The 22,700-nt window shown below is 34.5% G+C and overlaps 2 protein-coding genes across 2 annotated transcripts in view; both read right to left on the bottom strand.

Annotated features, from left to right (window-relative positions):
* Window positions 1-21,091, bottom strand: part of LOC133336254 (gelsolin-like) — a 39,329-nt gene extending 18,238 nt beyond the window's left edge. Inside the window, exons 1-2 of the mRNA XM_061544537.1 lie at window positions 21,023-21,091; window positions 11,531-11,711 (exon numbers count right to left, since the gene is read on the bottom strand). Of these exons, the coding sequence (XP_061400521.1) occupies window positions 11,531-11,711; window positions 21,023-21,039 (198 nt within the window). The 5' untranslated portion in view covers window positions 21,040-21,091. The remainder of the gene's footprint in view (window positions 1-11,530; window positions 11,712-21,022) is intronic.
* The window catches only part of LOC133336253 (ATP-dependent RNA helicase abstrakt-like), a 42,368-nt gene continuing 25,920 nt past the window's right edge, over window positions 6,253-22,700 (bottom strand). The window contains exon 3 of the mRNA XM_061544535.1: window positions 6,253-6,263. The gene's annotated coding sequence lies outside the window, so the exon portion shown is untranslated. The remainder of the gene's footprint in view (window positions 6,264-22,700) is intronic.

Here is a 22,700-nt window from a genome sequence, read left to right as displayed (position 1 = left end):
ACTCTGTTCACCACAGAGTGGTCGATGGTGCAATAATTCCGACCACAAACTATCCAAAAATTTTGGTGTAACGTTCGATAGCTTATTTAAGTCGTCTGCGCATGCCACCGCTATTTGCGATAAGATGAGAAGCATGAACAAGGTCCTCAAGTCGCTTGCCGGCAGCTCTTGGGTTGGTTAAAGAGGCCTTGTTGACCTCTTAAAAGGCAATAGGTTGGACGATGGTGAGCTATGCGGCGCCAGTGTGGTATCTTCTTGTGTGTTATCACAGGAATTATCCATGTCATCATCTTATGGATAGAATTCTCCACGCAGGCATGTAAGGAGAGACCTACAAGATCTAGAGAGACGTTCAACGGAAGAGACCGCCTAGATCAACAGGCTTATCGAGCAGGAATTACCAGAATTCATACCGAAGCAGTGACCCAGGCAATGAACCAATACCATGTGAATGCAGTACTTGGAGTCCACGCACCACCTATAGCAACAAAAGAATGACAGCAGCCTAGACAAACGAGAGTGTTTTTAGCCCAATTAAGATGAGGATGGTGCAGCCGCCTCAATTCGTATTGAGCTCGAATTGACAACGCAAGTACCAAACACTTGCCCTGCGTGTGGACTTGGACCTCACGATACGCCCTGCTGAGCCCACTCATCTGTCTCCGGAATCTCTTTGGAAGCAGCCGATACAGATTGCTACCTTCCTGAACCTGGAAACAGAGGTGTCAGAACCGGAATAATGGAAACTACAACAAACATGTAGACAGTTACTACAACAACAACCACCGAATCCTAATTTTCAGCAGATCTATCTTCCGAGCCTGAGCGATGTTTTGCGATTATGTTATGTCTTTGTGCGTACGCGTGCAACAGGAAAAAGGAAGCGAGATAGACATATGGTTCCTTTTGAATCACAGAGTCACTTTCTGAGTCGATTTATGCATTTCCGTCCGTATGTCCATTTTAAATTGTAAACAAAGTGCGGGCCGTATTATGATCCGAATTGGATTATCTTTGGCACAGCTCATTTATTTGGCCCAAAGACGAGCCCTATTGAAATTGTTAATAATTTAAGGCGACTGGCACAAAATTTTGCACATCGTACTGAAGTTAATATAACCTTACGTGTGGAAAGTTTCGTTGAAATCGGTTCAGATTTAGATAAAGCTTCCAGATATAGTTTCGTCCGATTGTAAGTAAATGGCACACCAAATACCCAAAGTTAGGGCGATTGCCACAACATTTTGCACAACGTACTGAAACTAGTATCGGTTCAAATTTAGATATAGCTCCAATATATAGTAAATGTTGCACCAAAGACCCAAATTTAAGCCATTCAGATTTGAATATAGCTCCCATATATATTTTCGTCCGATTTTAAGTAAATGATGCACGAAGAACCCTAAATATTGGTCCAGAATAACATGTTTATGGATTGATCTAAGTCGGTTCACATTTAGATAAAGATCACATATCATGTTAATGGTCCTTCAAAAATGCTATGCCTGCTAATACATCTGTTGAATATACCTAAAGTGGTGATGGGCATCATAAAGTCGGCCCCGTCCGACTTTACTACTTTCCTTGCAGGGCTTTCCATTAAAATATTGACTGGTTATTTTTGAAACATCTATTCCTTCCTCGTTTAAAATTTGTTATGTTCCGCTTACAATAGTGGCCTCTAAAGCTGTATAGAAACAACGTTACAACAACACCCATCCCCTAAATATCATGATAGCGATCCGCCCTCTAGTGTGGTAACCAAACCAAAATGCTTATACTCCTGTAATTATCTTAGTATTACTTCCATACCCAATACAATAATTCCATTGTCGAATTCTCCTGTCTTTGCCCTTTAGAAGTAAATATATACGCCATAGAATGCTAATTTTACCATTTCTTGTCTATTTGACCCACAAATTATTGACCGATTACTCCGAAAAGGACCATGCCTATAACCTGGACATATGCACTTCTCCATGTCCAATTTTGTGATATTCGCTACTGTTGTAGCCTCTAGAGCTCGGCTCTGTTGTAGCCTCTAAAGCTAACAGTCAAAAATATAGTTTTTGGTTTATTTCATCCCCTAAATTAATGCAAAATTTCATGACGATTGGTCCATAGCGGACGGACACACATGTCTAGATCGACTCAGCTAGTCGAGATATTATTATCAGTAAAATAAAAAGTGGGTATATTACCAATATTTCGCGACGTTGTGTAGGGCGTAATGACGCTGTACCTTTTTATGGGAATTGACTTATATAAAAATGATCTTTGAAAAAGTTGTTTACCCACCAAGATCCCGGAATGTCACTTCGAATATATCAGTATGCTGCAAACTGAATGATAAATTGTATATGGACTCCATCGTATAAAAATGGACGGAACTTTTTCGATTAGACAATAAGTTAGACCCAATATATTGAGGATATGCAAAAAAATGTACCTAGTTAGATGAGAGAATGAGACGTTAACGTTTAATATTAAGTGGTAAGCCTTTAAGGTGCCTTTGTGTCTACCGAGAAATCTTCTAAATTTAAAACATTATCCATCAAATATTTTCTGTATTATCCCAAATGTGGACACATTTTTTTAAAAAAACAAAAAACCCTTCGACCATAATTGCATAGTCAAAGTATTTCTTCCATGATAATGATGTGGCCAATAATAATGATGATGATGATGATCAGCATAGTGGTGATTTTTTCCAGTAGTCGGTTGTTGTTTCGTCTACTACCCATCATTTGCTTTAAGGCTTATAAAATCCAGTCACATTTACGTCAATTACGTTGATATTGTTGATCAGGATGTGAATGTGCTGATGGACAGTTTTATATGTATTTATATTAGGGTATCAAGAAAAACGAGATAGAATATATTAATCGGATTCGCCGGGTCGTTTAAGATCAAATTAATCTATATAATAAATGAGCTATCCTAAATAGTGCACCAATGATAGTTTTTCGTAGAAAGGTAGCATTTTCTTCCCACTGTGAAACCAGCATCAAACCTACTAGGAGTAGCACCTTATGTGCATAATTGGAAACTCTTTCTTAAAAATTGCCTGATTTCAACAGACGTAGGTATGACACCCCGACGGAATTTTATTCTGGTCAAACGGAATGGCAAAATTAATATAGCAATTTACATTACCAGATTTATGGCTTCAGATGATCGAATTATTTATATATTCTGATTTTTATATTCTATTATTTTTAAAAAGTTCCTCTACCCTAATATACATACATATATTTGCAACAAAATCACTCATTATGTGGTCAACACATATCCTGTATTTACAAGAATTAATGCAGCATCTGCACAACTCAGTGACGGGCAAGAGACCTGATATACCTGAACTGGTATTTTAAAATATATAAAACAAGGCCTTAAAATGTGCCTTTAATCATAGCCGTCGGCAACTATAGCCCACGAACATTGTACCCTTTGAGTTTCTACCCAGCAGTCTGTAGTAAAAAATCTGAATATGTATCTCATTTCAAAGTGGTGTATTTTCAGGATTTTTGCCGGTAAACAAATATTTAAAAACGAAGAAGACAAACTTTTCGTTCATTCATTGCCATCAACTCTTAATTTTTTTTCGCCCTGCATCGAACATCATTATGTTGAGTATCACCTTCTTCGTTTTCTGTTGTTGTTGTTGTTAATTTGAATGCTGGCATTCAATCTGCTTGACATTGTATCGTATCTGTAGCAAAATATCTGCATGTTTGATAACAGGCAAATGAAAATATGTTTGCACATACACATACATATGTATGTATGCATTATGTATAGTGACAAACCGTAAGACTGACTGACAGACAGACAAGCATATGAACAAACCGTCAGAAGATTTGTATGCATTGCATTGCCAAACCAATACTGTACTCAGGCCATACTCAAGTTTAATCCCATGATTCTTATGCTAGGTTCCGAGACACATACAGCCATATCGGTATGACACAAACAAAAACTCACACCAGAGATGTCAGTTGTAGTAAATATGAAAATCAAAAATTTTAATTGGAATTGACAAGTTATTGTGATTCGATGTCATTAAAGGAAGTATCAAAGTTGACCGTGAATATCTGCATACCAAACCTAAATAACTACATGTAAGACGTAATGGTAGTCATCGTTTTTTTGTCCAGAATTCGCTTGTAGTGTCTAGTACTGCCCTAATTTAATTTTAAGGTATATAACATCCAATCGAATTTATATCAATTACGTTGATATTGTATCGAGATGTGGATGTGCTGAAAGACCAAAAAGTCAGCATTGGAAAATTCGGTGTGTGAGGCACCATTAGTTGTATTTGGTCAAAATTTCGCACACATGCACCACAGAATTATCTGAGATATAATAAATCTGTTCCTCGAAATAATCGTCGGAGACCCCGTTAAGTATATATTTATATATTCTAAATTCAATGTTGATATAGCCGTGTTCGTTTGTCTGTATATTTGTATGTAGGAATCACCATAGAGATCGCAAGATTTATGATAGAGCTCTAAAATTGTGCACAGACATTGATAGCACTTCTAGTATGTATATCAAGTAGGATAAAACTGTCCACGTTTTGGCACAGGCCCCACACAACGGTACACCTCAATATTCGGCATTTTGGGGATGTAAGGTAGGTTTTTGGGCCGAAATGGGTATTTTGATTTCTAATTGGAAAGTATATATGACTACCAAAAATTACCTGTATTGATCAACTTTTTTAAATAGTCCCCATATAACGGTGCTTCCAGAATTTCGGTGTACTTGGGAATTTGGGAACATTTTCCATCCGAATTGGCTGAAATTTAAAATTTTGAATTCTCATTCTCTCCCACTACCAAACATTATCAATATCGGTCCCCGTTTTACAATATAAAATCTCTTTAATTTGGAACATCGGCATTTTAACAGGTGCTATACGTCCACTAAGTGTATGTCGATAAATAGTGAACCAAATATTTGTCCGCTTGAGACAAAATCTTGTATAGCGTACTGAATTAAGTACAGTTTGATGTCTGCGAAGTTTTGCTAGAATCGGTTCAGATTTAGGTATAGCTCCCATATATAGTTTCTTCCGATTTAATGCTAATGAAGCGCCAAACTCAAAAGATTTGTGCGATTGAGACAAAATGTTACTCAGCGTACTGAAATAGGTACAGACTGATGTATGCGAAATTTTGTTTATATCGGTTCAGATTAAGATATAGCTCCCACATATATTTTCGTCCGATTTTATTTAAATGGTGCACAAAACATCCAATATTTGTCCAATTGAGACAACATTTTTGTTTATATCGGTTCAGATTAAGATATAGCTCCCACATATATTTCCGCCCGATTTGTTGTAAATTGTGCTCCGAATAACCTATTTTTGTTTGATTTACACGAAATTTGGCTGGGAGTAATAAATTGAGTTTAGAATGATGTGTATTAATGTTAAAAAAGACGGTTTGGATTAAGATATATCTTCCATATTTATATTCTTCTGATTTTATTTAAATGGTGCACCGAGGAGTCTACGTCCATATACACGAAATTAAATTGTAGACTGTGCTGCCGCATACCAAATGGTGTTTGCAACGGTTGCTCAATGATGGTATGTGTATGGAGGTTTTTAATTGGTTTAAATATCTATGTAGATGTCATATAATATTTAATTTCGCCCGATTCCATCTCAATGGTCCTCCAAAGATCCAACACCTGTTCAATCTACAGGATATTGTATATATTAGCATGTCTTGTATGTACCCAAGGTGGTGAAGGGTATCATATAGTCGGCCCCGTCCGACTTGTGAACTTTACTGTTTGGTATTATAGAAGTATTGGCTGCATTTTACAACTCAAGTGGCTGTAATTTGGCCAGATTTCCGGTTCTTGTTGAGTGAAAAATGTTTTGACATGGATCCCAATATAAAAGTCCATCCTCGACAATTTTATGCCGCATTTTCCTGATAATTAGCTCTAATTTGGTATTCCGGGCGTGAAAAATGTTTGCAGAACTATTTCGATATGGGTCCATGTTTTGAACAAAAAAATCAGATATAGTTCCCATATAAAACATTTTTCCATCTAGCCGAATTTACCCAAATATAAAAAAAAATACCAAAAATATAACAGTACCATTTTTGGGCACAATTATTTGGAGGAGTTTTTCAAACTCTGGAGATTAAAAATTGAAACTAAATAGGAGGGAAAATATGGTTAAAGCCTATAAAATACCGAAAATCGAATGTACCAGACCAGCCATACACATACTAAGTCATGTTTCCACTATTTCACGTAAAATAAACCTCCAATTGGCATCCCTAATCGATACACTCATGCATGATTATTTCCTGACTGTGAGAAGACTATTACAGTCAATAGTCGACAGTTTTTGTTGTTGTGGCTGTTGTTGTTGTTTTGTGAATCTAAAGATTTATATCCGGATAATGTCATGTATCTATTTTAGGTCTCCAGATAATCTTCACGTATGAGAGTTCGGGGGGTAATGGAGGCTATAATGTGTGTGTGTGTGCAAAAAGGAGGTTCCGTAACGGATATCCTTAAGCGTTTGTTGAGTGGCACACATGTAAACAATTACATTACACTGATGTTGGCTATTTTTCTGCATTAATGCAAGCACACACGAACGCACACACGCACGCATCACACTTGCACATATGGACATTAAGTGACCATTAAAATGAAGTAAAAAATTGAAAGAAACGCAGCAACAACAAAAAAATTAAAAACTTGAGTAAATTATTAAACTGACTGCTGACCATGGATTCTTGATGACCGAAACGTAGCGAAACGAAACAACATTTACCAAATACACACACCATTAAAATTTTCTACTGCTTCACCTTCTTCACTTCTTTCTCACCCTCACCACTCTCTCCTCTACCATTTTACTCAGTCATTGTCCTTTAAAATTATCCTCAACCATTTTGGTTGTCCTCTGCAGCAGTCTGATCGTTGTTTATGTCCATTTTCGCGTATTTATTGTTAAAATCCGATTTACTGCAATGGTAATGTCCTGATGGTGGTCGGCCAGCCAGCTTTATTAAATGTCATGTAAGCGTCCAGGATGTGCGCCTCTATGCGTTTGCCAATTGTCATATATGTGAGTGTGTATATGTGTGTGTCTTTCGAGTGTCTCATTGGTGCCCCAATTCTACTTTTTTTAAGCATTCAATGTTACTGCAACGTGTTGCACAGTACTAAGGATTTACATTGTGGTGTCTGACTGACAATGATGGCAATTATTTTAATGGTAAACTTATTAAGTCTATCGTTGCAATCTTGAATATATAATATTTCTCCTGATGGAAAAAACATAGATAGGTTCAATTACAATACATACTCCGTTGGGAAGCTTGAAATTCTAGATATATTTTGTGTTATTTAAGAAAAGTTTACGCACAAAACAAGTCATTTAAAGAGAGAGAGAGAGAGAGTTCCAGTACTATAAGGGGGTTGGATTAATTGCCACCCAGTATAACGTATGACATTAATTAAACCTAGTAGAAACTATATTAAGACCTGCCGATTCAAACTTTTTGTGGCTTCCGACATTAAGAAAACGATGTTAGATTTTCTTTGCAGCATTATCATAATCGCCATATGAAGATTATGGCAAAAAATGGCGCGGTTTTAAACAAATCGAGGGCAGCATCGATATATATACAGTAAGGAAGGTAGCTCAAAGTCTACAATTAAAGCAGTGTTGAACAGATCTAAATTGAGGGTATGTATTGCAGTTGGAACCCACTAGAGGTATCCGTTATTATTTGGTTCCTAGGGCTCTCCAAAAGTTTTTGAAAAGTCCATATATGTCAGATCCGAAAAGTATCAAACCTTTGACAATAATTTCGATGCAATCGTAATCATTGCATTTTATTTCTATTAACCCACAAGGAAGTTTCATGAACTGTCTTCCACCAATCTTTGAGGAATTTGTAAACCTTGGGAATAACTCGCTTTCCACAACATTTTGAGATTCAACATTGAGTTCTGCAGGTCTCCAGACATTTTAGAGTGCTTTGAGGTGTTCTCCGTACGTTAAACATTGGGGAATCCCTCGAAATAACCCTTGGGTATATCCATGGCAATTGGCCAGCCAAATTTTTAACCCATTGGAATCCACCTCGAACTCATAACGTACACATAACATCAAGTTGTCCGTAACCCTAGGTGTTAACCCTTTTAGCCTATTTCCCTCTAACGCCAATAACGAAGGACGTAGACGGCAGAAGTTATCCATATCTTCCTTCAAATTATATAGAAGGAAATTCTCTACCAGATACTTCTTCGTGCCTACGTTTGTTCGATTGATTCTGGATGTTGCATAGACTTCTGAATAAAATGTATCAAGTATTCTTTAAATCGGTAAAATTGCTACGGTGTAGTATAGACCCTACATAACGACACAGTCGCATTTATGATATTGCGAAGGCCGCAATGCCCCATTTTGAAACCGAAGTGACTGTAATTTACATTTTCTGTTTCGGAGGGTAGAAATGTGTGCTGACGACAACGTTTCTAAACAAAAAATATAATATGCCACAATTTAAAACGAGTGCCCCTATTCGATTCGGGTTTCTAGAAGGAAAAACATAGCCGCCATATAAATACCCAGTCCGTTTTAAGTATTTTAATAGCGCTAGTTTCATTTTCCAATAGGAGTGGCTTCAATTTTGCATTCAGAGTATACACCACCAGTGGTGTATAGTAGATCGATCACATGTTTTACAATACACCATCGACGGTTTTTGCCTACGATACAAACTCTAGGTGCCATCTAACGACAATTGTCTGAACTTTAATATAATATGACACCATTATAGCCGAATGCCTCTATTTAACCTACTATGAATGGCTTCAATTTGACATTCCAGCATGTAATGTTTGTATCGTAGTTACGAACCACCAGTGGTGTACCGATCACATGGTACACCATTGGTGGATCGTGTCTATTGTACAAACACTTATGACAATTGTCTGAATTTAAATATACTACGACACCATTTTAGCCAAATGCCCCTATTTACCCTACTATAACGCTAGCCGTGCATTTCCATCGTAAGTTTCTGACATTTATCAATATCAGAAACTTACGATCCAGCTGTATATGCTGTATATGTATGGATTTTGTACAATAATGACCCATCTTTAGATGTATCTTCCATATAATGGTAACACGAATTTTGGGTAGTTTGACATTTCAGGAAAATATGTCATCAATGCTGATTGCTAAGAAAAAAAGTGGTTTAAAAATATGTCTGAAAAACATAGTCGACATAGATCCACTGTTTTGTAATATTATTTGTATGATTATCCCACAATTGTCCGCTCCAGTGCAGTATAACACCATGTCCGGCTGAGCATTTTATTTGATGTTACAGTCGCATTCGGATAAGCGAACGCCAGTTTATTGAAAAAATCGGTTAATTGAAACTAAAAATGTTAAACTAATATTTCGCTTAAGGGGACCCCCCCATTCTCGGGGTCAAAAATTTTGTTGATATAATTCGAATCTACACTAATTAATAAATGTCCCTACAAAATTTCAAGTGAAAATCTCAAGAACTCTTGAAGATATAGCCGATTTATTGTGTCAGCATCAGTTGACGGCTGAAGGGCTTCTCAAACTTGAAACGCGTTTTTCTCTAAACATTTTTTTGTGAATGGCGGGCACGATAACTCAAAAACTATTAACCCAATCGATTTCAAATTTTTACACGTTTCTCTGTGAGTGTATAGCTATCGTATGAACTAGGATAAAGCCAGTCGGTGAAGATCTTCCTTATTTTTAACTTGGTTTTTGGTAAAAAATTGGCGATTTTCCACAAATATTTTTTCAAAGGTCCACCATTTTGTTAATTTTAGAGCGAAGTCAATAATCCTAGTTCATACGAGAGTCAGACATGTACTCTTTCTAACACCGTTGGAATTTTCTGATTCCGATGTTCCAGTGAGGAGTTATCATGCCCGCCATCAAAAATAAAGATTTTTCTTTAATTACAAAAAACAACAACAAAACAATAACAAAAATTTGTTGTAAATTATTTTTCTTCTCTTTTAAATCTTCAAATATATATGTATGTGCAAAGTTACAAACCTTAACAAGCATTGGTATTGATTTACCAGCTCATTGAAAATCTTGAAAAATTAAAATCGAGAATGGGTGGGGTTCCCTTAAAGGAATAACCGGTTAATTGAAAATCTGTATAAGAGAAAGACTTTTTTATTGCAAAAACACAAATATATATAAAACGAGCACCGTTTAAGAGAAAAAAATATAATTTTTGTAAGGGCGACGACATTCATTAAAATTTTTATGTGCAACCATAAAACTTTGTTTCACATTTTTCCAACCATCCACTCAAATGTCTACGAAAATACAAGTTCTTACTCAATTCATTTTATAATATGATTTATAAATTTAACGATTTTTAAGATATTGATTGAAAACTTTTTTTAAGCGCAGCGATTTTCGCTTATCCGAAGTTCTTTTCATTGAAAATTCTGCTTAAGAGAAATTTTTTTTCTGAAATTAGGCGTTTTCACTTAACCGAATTCGACTGTACATGTGGTTGAGGGTATAAAACGTTCGACCCGGTCTAATTTAACAACATTTTTACTTTTTTTTAGAGTTGGGCAATCTTGTTCCTGAAGCTGTTCTTTATACCCTACACAACTATGTTGTCAGGATATTATAGCTTTGTGCAGCCCCAATTTATATATCAATATTTAGCGGGTCAAATGGACCCTAACTTTTGTGTGAAAAAATGACAAAATTTGTATTCTATAGCGTATATATTTATCACTGAAGGACATAGACCCGAGAAGTTGACAGTATATCTAAGAGGAGTGGTTGGCCTTTAAATTGATACCAATTACATTGTCGTAGGTACTCGGATGTTGGAGTTACACTTAAATATTTACAGGTGCTTATGTATTCAGGGCGAAAATATAGCGCTGATCGATTTGAAATGTTCCATGAGGTTCCAGTTATGGTCAAGGACAACGGCTAAAATGTTAGGTGATGATCAGATAATAATTTTTCGGATGAAGTGGACCGAAAACTTAATTATTTGTACTTTTCGAGTCGAAAGCCGAACACCACAACACAACCCACGGTGAAGGGAATCTGGACAAGTAATTAGAGGGTCTGTACTGATTATTAGTAACATATAGGTGAACGATTGGATCAAAATGAACTATGTGAACGAAAGAATAGTTCCTTTTTTGCAGAATAGTTCCTTTGAACTAGTTCGCATTTAGAGATCCCAATTCTTTATAGAGAAGTTCCACTGTAAATATGGATTCATTTTAATATCATTTGCAAATAACCACAACGTTTAAATTAGACATTCTTAAATACAATTTCTAAATAGAAACCACCACTGCCACCACTTCAAGTGGTCATTGCATTATTGACATGCGTCATTTATGACATGACACGTCATATAATGAAATACAAATAAAGAAATACAATATTTGAAAAAGAACAATGCTTTATAAGAAAACATACCTCAACTCTCCAGATTTCCAAACCGGGAGTACGACCGGCATTTGCAAAAGCTGGATGCATGACTCTATTACCAGGTGATTTGCTGCCGGGCTGAATTTGATTTGTTTGGACCGGAAATGTGGGACGATTTGCAATAGTACCGGCTGAGCACAGTGTTGCCAAAGCTAAGGCAATAAAACAGCTGTTTGTTGTTTACACCACAAACGCACGAGAACACACGCACACACAGGTATAGCCAGACGGATAAAAAATGATGATGATTCACGCAATTCAATGTCAGTGCCAAGGATACGTCACACGATTATTGTTGTTGTGGATAGGTTTTATGAAACGAAAATAAAAAACAAAAACATGTTTGCATTAACATTTAGCAAAAAAGTTTTAACAAAAAAGAAAAATACATAAAAATACTTGAATTGAATTTTAATTGCCGCTTAAATTTCGATTTTTTGTCTAGAATTGATTTTTATCGTCACTACACTGAGACGACGAATAGCCAGTTATTGTGTCTGAATGCCACATTACAACTAAATTTTGGAGACCTAAAATTTGTTTTTGTTATGGCGTTTGTTGCTTACTGCGTATTTCAGATAGCGTTTTATATGCTGTTCATAAATGTATACAAATGTTTGTCATATTATTTGGAACATATGTATGTATATGAATGTATGTCAATGTACATACATATGGACGTGAGAATAAATCCATTGTTTTATCACATTTCATAGAGTTATTTTAATAAATCGTATGAATGTTTTACGGAGAAGCAATTAGTTGATTCAGATAAGGGTTGTTTTACTTCGACAGCGAACTGATTCATGTGTGAAATAAATGTTTGCTTTTTGCTTTGAACGTATAAACACTTTCATTTTTGTTATTTCTGTTTTGTTTTTTCATTAGAAACTAAAAACAGATTCTTAAAGAAACGATTTACTTTTCTACTTTAGTGGGTGACTAAGGGCCGGTATTACAAGTTCGTTTTAAGTTTTGTATGAAGTTTATCAGGTAGATCCTATGGATTTAAGCTGATAAAAAAAACAATACAACTAATGTAGAGACATTAATTCGAAGGCCAAAAGCAAAACTAAACTTTTTATCAGGGTGCGCAAAAATTCGCTCGCGAATGAATTAAAATACATTCTCTTAGTTTTGTGCTCATTTTACGAATGAATTTAAGGCGATAATTTTTTTTACCAAACGAGCATTCGCCAAAGAATGTTAGCACACACATAACAAACGCGTGAGAGCACACAACAACGATCGTTCGTTTCGTTTGGTGGTTGAAATTCTTTCTTTCTCTCGCGAATGAAAACAAACATTCCTGAATTCTCGCGAATGCTTAAAACAGCAACAAGAATACCAACAACAAACGTTTGTGAACTCAATAGTTTTTGGACATGTGTTTGGTTATTACACACACTTTCTGCTACACACACATTCATTCGTTGTGTGTGTGATTACTTTTTTTATGATATTATTGTTTTTAACAGTGCTCGCGAGCATTCGCGAACATTTGTTTTTTTTTTTAGTTTTTCAAAAGAATGTTCTTCAGCAAGGAATGCTCGCGAATGAATGAATCGACGACGCTTGCAGCGAAGTTTTATCGTTCGTGAATTTTTCGTGCAATGCGAACATTCGCGAGAGATTGCAAATGCTTGTTCATTCATTGTAACTTTATCATTCGTGGTAAATTGAAACATTCGAATTCTCGCGCGTGAGCATTCGTTATATTTTATATAATAAACATTTGATTTAAAATAATATTCGAATAATATTTGATGAAATATTAAAAAATACATTCGGTGTCAAATCTTCCCACTAAAAAAATGCTAATAAAAATTTGGTCCCAGAGGAGCTTAACAAATTTTTGTACTTTTTAGAAATTTGGAACATGTCATTTGTTTGGTCCAAGGACGAACCTTTGAATTTAGTGAAAATCGGTTCATGTTTAGATATAGCTCCCATATATTAGGCTAGGGAAAAAAGAAATCCATTATTTTTTCGTCGGAAATGTCGATAAAATCGGAGAAATGATCAAAAAATAGGATGGATCGAATTTCCATCTGCGAAGCCTTGGACAAACGGAATGAGATTGACCCATTTCTTAAACGGATGGTGACTAGAAATGAGAAATGAATCTCATACGATAACACTATGGGGAAAACGATCGTGGTCAAGGAGCGGTGAAGCACTTCAAACCGTGGCCAAACCAGGACTAACGGCCAGGAAGGGTCTGCTATGCATTTGGTGGGACTGGAAGGGGATTACTTATTATGAGTTGCTTCCATATGGCCAAACGCTAAATTCTGATCTCTACTGTCAACAACTGGACCCTTTAAAGATAGCAATTAACCAGAAACGGCCAGAGTTGGACAACAGGAAACTTCGGGAACTTGGTTGGGAAATTTTAATGCGGACTTGGCATCTTCTTCATGCATTGCAAAATTTCGTTAATGATAAAAAAATTGGTATTTAGGGATGATTGTGAAAATTGACTTCTAGAGTTTTTTTGCAAATGGAGAGCAGGACTTCTATGATAGAGGCATTATGAAGCTACCTTTAAAATGGCAACAAATCATACAACAAAACGGTGCATAATTGGCCCAAATCGGACATTCCGAAGCATGTTAAATAAAGTCCTACATTTCATATAAAAATAATGGATTTCTTTTTCACCAACCTAATATATTTTCGTCCAATTTGATGTAAATCGTACACCAAAGTTCTTATATATCTTTTGATTTACACAAAATTTGACATAACGCACTAAATTGAGTCTAGAATAGTGTGTGCTACGTTTCGTGAAAATCGGTTCAGATTCAGATATAGCTCCCATATATATTTTCGTCAGATTTTTTTGTAAATGGTGCGCAAAAATACCCTATATTTATTTTGATTTGCACGAAATTTAGCATAGCGTACTCAATAAAGACTAGAATGATGTGTGTCAGGTTTAGTGAAAATCGGTTCTAATTTAGAAATAGCTCCCAAATATATTTCCTTCCGATTTTATGTAAATTGTGCACTTAAAACCCGAAGATTGGCAGATAATTTTGTACATTGTACTGATGTTAGTATAGCCATAAGTGTGCCAAGTTTTGTTGAAATCGGTTCAGATTTACATATAGCTCCCATAGAAGTAAATGATGTAAAATGTACTAATGTTTGTCCGATAAACAAGAAATGTTGCAGAAGATATCAAATTGCGACTAGAATACATAGATTTCATATATTTTCGACAAACTTCAAGTTAATTGTGCACCAAATAGTTTGCGGGTGTCAAATAACGGATAACGTGTGCAAGTTTGCTTTAAATCGATTTATATAAATTTGTCCCATAGTACGCAAACGCCTCAAAATCTGCCGATTAAAATGAAATTTAGCATAGGTGCAGAATTGCAGTGTATGGATTGATTTTAGTCGGTTTTCGGTTTTTTCCATACAGCAAGGATATATAAAAAGATTATCCACACCAACAATTTGTATGGATATTTTTACCCACAAAATTTTTTTAGGGAATAAATAAAACTTAGAAAAGTGAATCTAAAATATTCCTTAACAATATTGTTAACAATATTGCCGAATCCCCTAGTATTATATAAAGGAAATGTAAATCCTATGTGGTCTAAACTTGGGAGACTTTAATATACATATATGCTAACCATAGATTTATTGAAATATCGGCTATATAAGTCCATCATCTCTGGAATATCCCACACAAACAGTCACACATCATAAATTGCAAACCTGGCGCAAAATGAAACGTTCTACATATTATTTTTTTCTAATATTTGGCCATTGGGTCCCGATATCGTAGAGTAAGATTTGCTGATAATTAAAAAACTTTAAAAATTAACGATAGATCTTCTAGAAATGTATGTTCCCGTCCAAATACCATTGTATGTTTTTACAAATACCATTGGTTATACAGGGTACAGTTTCACTACTCCATCTAGCATTTGTCTTCATCGATGTAAAAAATTAAACAATATGCTAATTCCGGCAAAAGACTCAAACCGGAAATTGAAATTTTGTTTATGTGAAAATGTTGTCACCTCTACCTAATACAACCATATAGGTGCGAATACAACGTTTGAAATAGGTGCGAAAAGTGTATAACAAATAAAGAACAATAACATAGCACATTAAATTCGAAACTTTTTTTCAAAGATGTGCCAGAGAATTTCCCTTAGTATAATTTGTACTAAGCATTTTGTTTCGATTTTAATTGCATGCACGTCTAAACATAAACATCTGTGTTTAGTAAAAGAAAAAAATGTTCTCCTACACACATAACAAGAACAAATTCTGAGAATAAGGGTAAACCCCCCCCCCTTTTTGCTATTTGTATAAATATTTCAAATCAAATGAAGCATCTGATTGCAGATATACATACGTACGAGAACGTTTATTGTGTGTAAGTTGTTGTTTGCTTTTTTCTAAAAGCAAAATGAAAAAGCTAACATACCCGTGTACTCACTCTCCCTCGTTCAGCAATCCCCATTTCATCGAAATGTAATCATGCAACACCTTTTTTATGAAACTTATTTGTTTGTTGAAAATTTATTGCAGTTAATTAGTGTATCTAATGAGAGATTTTTTGAAATACCCTACAGAAGGGGGGATTGTCATGACGGAATTATATACAAGGGAGGTATTAATCGCAGTGGAAAGGTTAAAGTATTGTTTCTCCACCAATATTACCATATTGTCCGAACTGAAAAAAAATTAAATGAAATCTAACTCCCGTTACACTGGACTCAATACGGCCGACAGGAAGGTACCAGTTGAAATTACCTTATAGACCCTATTTTTGGATTTAATGCAGGTTTGGTAAAAATATTACAATGTTCAATCAAATTGGGCAATCCATTAGAACCGAAGTACTGTACCCCATCAATCGGTCAGATTTGAACAAAACAAGAATTTCCTTTATTTTGCCCAAAGGAAATTCCCATTCAACAAATCGACACACAATCATGGACTCACTCATCTCACCTCAGTGTGTATGAGAGTATGAACAAATCTAGTGGAATAATTTAGTTTGCTTTCCGGTACAAGATAGAGGGTAAATTTCATTCATCAGTATTTGCAAAAACCAAAAACAACAACAACACAAACGTAAACATAAAAAGCCAAAACAATTTAGTTTTTAACATGTGAATAAGTAGTACACACATTCAAGCGTACACACACCTGAGTGTACATTAGAAACATTAACAAATACGCTCATTAGAATCGTTCGAAAGAAACAGAAGTTTTAATTACCACTTTTGGGGGGGAGGGGAGATAAACTAGTTAATTATGAATATTAACTAAAATAGTTTACTAAATATAATTATTTGCATTATATGAATACAGAAACTACATATTTTTGTTGCGGTAATGTTCATGTGGATGTGTACAACAACTCACCACAAAGTAATGGCTGGTTATTATTTTATTTGAGTTAGTATAAATTCTTGAAAATTCCAGATGATTTAAATATAGACACTTCAATAGAATAGATACATATTTAATAGGAAATTCATAATAAAAAATATTTTTTAAAAAATTACCTCCCCCGGATGTCAAAACATAAATTTATTCCGATCTGAATGATATTTCCATAATATATAATTCAAAGAGAACATCTCATCAATATCTTTTTTAATGGAACGATCATTGAACTAAGTAACTGACAGCTGTTAATCATATAGAACATAATATAATCAATTATTTCTATCTTGACCGATATAAAGGTGAATACATTTTTTATTGGACCACGTCCAAAAATTTATCGAGTAATTTTAATTTGTACATGGTCGAAGTCAATATTCTGTATTAAAATTATTTTTATTTATTTTTTTCTTTTTCAGTATCACAAAGAAAATTACGCATATGGTGCATTGTTCCAAAATGACAGCTATATATCACTGAATAAAGTTATAAAATATGTGCCTTTGATGCTAAAATAAATTATATTTTTATGTGATTTTTGCTTATATATATATATTTATAGCGTATATTTTTAAGAATTATACTAATGCAGGCGTTGATCAAGTGACAGCAATATATCACTGAACAATTTAATAAATTAAATCGAAACAAAGGTGGGAATACTTTTTTTGACTTTTTGATAATCGTATTTTTTAAGATTTGTTGTCACATAAAACTAATTTTAGCCCCTTAAATATACATTTAAATGACAACAGGGTTATCGGATTTTATGCAATGATGAGGAATGTCGACCTTTCGCCAGGTTTAAAATAGTGTGACTTTTTTTGACAATATCTAGGTGCGGGGCCTTTATATGGAGGCTATGTCAAAACATAAACCTATATCAAAATATATTTGCAAAAATATTTCTTAACCTGCAATAGCACAGAATGCCTAGTTACACAACTTCGGTGGAAATATGGAATTTGATGGACATTCAACATACCTAAAATCATTCGGGACTTTTTAGGATTATGTCACGGCGAATTATACCAATAACAAATAAAAACCAGTTTGTGTTGTGATTTTCGGCTAAATCGACTTCATCCAAAATTTTTATTTGGGAAAATTATAGGCGTTGTCCTTGACCATAACTGGAAGCTCTTGAAAATTTTTAAAGCGATCAGCGCTATATTTCCGCCTTCCAGTGTTAATGGGTTACTATATAATAATAATATTTAATATTTAAGGTTAACTCCCACATCCGAGTATATTTGGTATCAATCTAAAGGCCAGCCACTCCTCTTGGATATACTGCCAACTTCTAGGTTATATATGTCCTTCAGAAGTAAATACATACGCCATAGCATACAAATTTTGTAATTTTTCACACAAATTCGCGATGTTTGGGCCATAATTTCGACCTCCAGAGCGACCAGAAAAACGGACAAAAATTAAGTATTTGGTCCATTTCATCCCCTAAATATTAAACGATTTTTACCAAAAACAATAGGGGTCTTCATTGGCCAGAACCCATCCTACATGCAAAATTTCGTGAAGATTGGTCCATAACTGTGGCCTGTATCGTGTTTACAAATTATAATGGACGGACGGACACACATGTCTAGATCGACTCAGCTAGACGAGATATGACAATCGGTATACTTAAAGGTGGGTCTAGGAGCAATATTTCGCGGCTTTACAAACTCTTGTGGCTGCACAAAGCTATAATACCCTGACAACATAGTTGTGTAGGGTATAACTACAAACACTTTAGTTGGGAAATCAGGCTAGAACCAAAAATATAAATATAAATCGAACGATATTCATAAATTTTGATAAGATCCCAAAATATCCAATTAGAGCCAACTCCGTTGAAAAAATGACGGAAATCTTCAAAATAACAAAAAAGTAAGATAATGGGGACTGATAATGGTCCGATATTGGTTATTTTTTACCCTCAGCCTATGATATGGCAAAAATGTGCATCATTGAAATATTGGTTTTATACCCAATGTTTCTTTGGACCAAATCCGTTTCAGACAATTTCGAATTCATTTGTTTGTCTTGGCCGGCTGGTGCGCACGATAACTCTCGAAGAGAGTAACCGATTTCATCCAAACATTGCAAATTTAGTTCAAGTTCGAAGATGAGGAATATCGGTCCACTCTTTCTGGTACCTCCCCCACAAATGGTCAACATTTTCAATATTTTCAAATCCAATATTAGGAGAATGGAATTTCCGATTGGATCCAACCTTTGCACAACCTATTATATTTACCAAGCCTAGATTAAATTCGAACTTAATTACATGTACCAGATTTCTGAAGCTGATTTGGTCGAAAGACACTTGAGGCCTAAAACATATATTTTAATGAGGAATACTCTCCATAGTAGATCAAATATGAAGAGTTTTTATTTGTTAGCCACATCTATAGAACCACGAAATTCTAAATAAAATACCAATTCCTTGTTAAAGGAAATATTCCAACTATGTGATACCAAGACAACATTAGAGTTTTAACTTTCTGTGGAGCTAAATTCACACCCTGGGCGAAATTACGCGTTATTTGCATTCTCTAATGTGGTAATGGCAAGATTGGATCACTTTACAAATTTTAGTACCTCTCCCACATAAGTAGCATTAATATCAGACTAAATCCGAACCATCACTCATTTATATACTCTGGCTTTACACATGCAACTTTTTTAAGCAACTCTGCTGCTGCTCTTTACGATTCTCTTTTGAAATTCGTACCCCTTGTCACTTTTCATACATCTCTCTCCTAAGAAGTCTGCAGAGTTGCTTACAAAAGTTGAATGTGTAAACCTCGAGATTATTGTTGACACAAAAGTCTTGGTCCATTACACCCGCTAAATATTGGTTGATATTCCATATAGCCAGCTTCTTCGTCGCTCATTTCTTCTCCGTGTAAAATATCATCATGCTCGGGTCAATATTGTGGCCTATACAAATTCGGTTCATTCCATCCCCAAAATATTAACCAATGTTAACACCTATTGTAAGAGGTGTTAACATTGACTCGACCATGATGATTGGTATATAACTGCGACTAAAAAGTATAATGGATGGACGACCACACATTGATAAATCGATGGAGCTAGTCATGATATGACGATCGGTATACAAATGAAAATGTTTTGAGAAATGTGGATTAGAAATCTATCATGTTGTTGTTCCTTTTATCACAAAATGAAATGGATAAAGAATAAGGAAAAAATTCGCCTAATTTTCTGATGTTTTGAGAAAAGTCATTAAGATAAAATATCAATTCAATTGTTTAAAATCTACAAACAATATCTATTAACCAGGCGAATGAAGTTGAACACAGCATTTAATACCAAATTTGGTAATTCAATACATTTAATATTATTAATTCACAAATGTTCGTATTGACGTCTTTGTGCCACAATTTGCACATTTCTGTACGTCATATCTCTCCGACAATTGACAATTAACATCGTCATGTACTGCCATATAAAGTGTTCCAACAAAAACAACAACTAATTGTAATAACGGCTCTTATCGTATCGTAAACAAACCGACTATTGTCAAATATTAATGAGAACACGGACGACGTGCCCGTCCGTCGTCTTCATGCACCGTCGATGGGTTGGTCTCCTCTCAGTTACTTTCGTTGAAGTGAAAATCGGTATCAAACACCCGCAAAAAAGATATTAACATATGGATCGACAAACTATCACCGATTACAACATAGCTGCTATTTCCGAAAACAACCTTTCAGGCATATTAATGAATGATCGCAGACAATATCGAAGTTATTTAATATTTTGGAGGATTTTAGAGTCTTATTTGCACGCGTAAAGTTTTCGTTTTCATGACTGCACTTTTTTCAATACCTTTCTTTTCGGTTTATGCTGTGTGAATTAACACCTTTTTTCGACTAATCCGGTTTTACGGATCAACTTTGATTTTTAGTTGTTGTTGATGTTTTGTTTTATTAAATCGGTTTTAATGGTTTTTATTTTACAATTCAATTTTGTTGGTTTGATATTATTATCGCGCTTCAGTTGTGCTTTTAGTTGAATTACCTGTAGATTACTGCCATGATGTTGAACACAGATCGTCTCAGGCAGCAGCGGTTCCAGTTAAGGCAAAAAATAAAAACAACAATGTTTTTGTTTGTTGTACGCTTGGCGCTCTGTCGCCGGCCTGCCTCTGCTCTGCTTACTGCACTGGTTAATTACTTGTTATGGTGAATTCAGTTCAGTTCGGTTTGTTTGGGGTTTTTTTTTTTTTTTTTGCTTTGCCCAGATGTGTGGAGATGATTCACTTTTTATTGCTGGAGCACATGTACCGACCGGACTCCGCGATCACAGTTTCCACTACACAATACTGCCACAAACAATCTGTAAGATAAACGAAAAGAACAGAGAGAAACAAAATAAATATTAGGTATGAAAACAAACAAAAACAAAATAAAAGCAAGTCCATTTAAACGTCATCATCAACATTATTCACTTGCATGTTTTTTGGACATTTTGTTTATAGGCGTCCAGAGAGCGAGTGTAAATTAAAAAAAAAATGGAGGGATGGTGTAATGAGTTAAGTTAATTTTTGACAGCATGGAGCTTATGGTCATAGTGTGGGGAATTATTTTTGAAAATAAATGTCCATAAGGACAAAGTCAAGTTTTTGACTTATAGTGTGATGATTTTTTCCTGATGACCCCACAATTCATTAAGAAAAAATGTTCTATCTTTGTTTGCGGCTACTGCAGGATATTTTAGAAATAACTTTAGTCAAATCAATCCTTCTGTCTCGAAGCCTTGTACTTAATGTTTTTCCTTATTTTCTTAACTTGATTTTTTGACATGCAAATATTTTACAAAAAATGTCGCTCATATGTTATCAGTAGACCTCGGATTTTGCATATTTGCATATTTTTTAATAATGAAGATATCGAAATTCTGATTGGACACAAATTCGTTTCAAAGGATTTAGAATTATTTGAAGGGTTCATATTTTTTAATTTTTTGCATATTTGCATATTTTGCATATGCACGAGATATGCAAAAAATATGCAAAATATGCAAAAAAATATGCAAAATATGCAAAAAATATGCAAAATATGCAAAATATATGCAAAATATGCAAAAAATATGCAAAATATATGCAAAATATGCAAAATATGCTAGGTCGATATGCAATAAATATGCAAAATATATGCATAAAATATGCAAAATATAGGCCAAATATGCAAAAATATGCAAAATATATGCAAAATATGCAAAATATGCTAGGTCGATATGCAATAAATATGCAAAATATATGCATAAAATATGCAAAATATAGGCCAAATATGCAAAAATATGCAAAATATATGCTAAAATATGCAAAAATATGCAAAAATATGCAAAATATGCAAAAAATATGCAAAATATGCAAACATATGCAAAATATGCAAACATATGCAAAAATATGCAAAATATGCAAAAATATGCAAAATATATGCAAAATATGCAAAATATATGCAAAATATATGCAAAATATGCAAACATATGCAAAATATGCAAAATATGCAAAAATATGCAAAATATGCAAAAATATGCATAAAATGCAAAATATGCAAACATATGCAAAAATATGCAAAATATGCAAAAAAATATGCACGGTGTGCTAGGTCGATATGCGAGAAATATGCAAAAAATATGCAAAATATGAGCAACATATTTCAGATATGCAATTATTTTAATCAAAAAAAAAAAA

The sequence above is a fragment of the Musca vetustissima genome, unplaced genomic scaffold, assembly GCF_032173495.1.
Source record: "Musca vetustissima isolate MV318-11 ecotype Yass unplaced genomic scaffold, APGP_CSIRO_Mvet_v1 utg123146, whole genome shotgun sequence".
NCBI lineage: Eukaryota > Metazoa > Arthropoda > Insecta > Diptera > Muscidae > Musca > Musca vetustissima.
The sequence above is the reverse complement of the archived record's forward strand: the minus strand, read 5'-3'. Positions and strand labels throughout refer to the sequence as shown.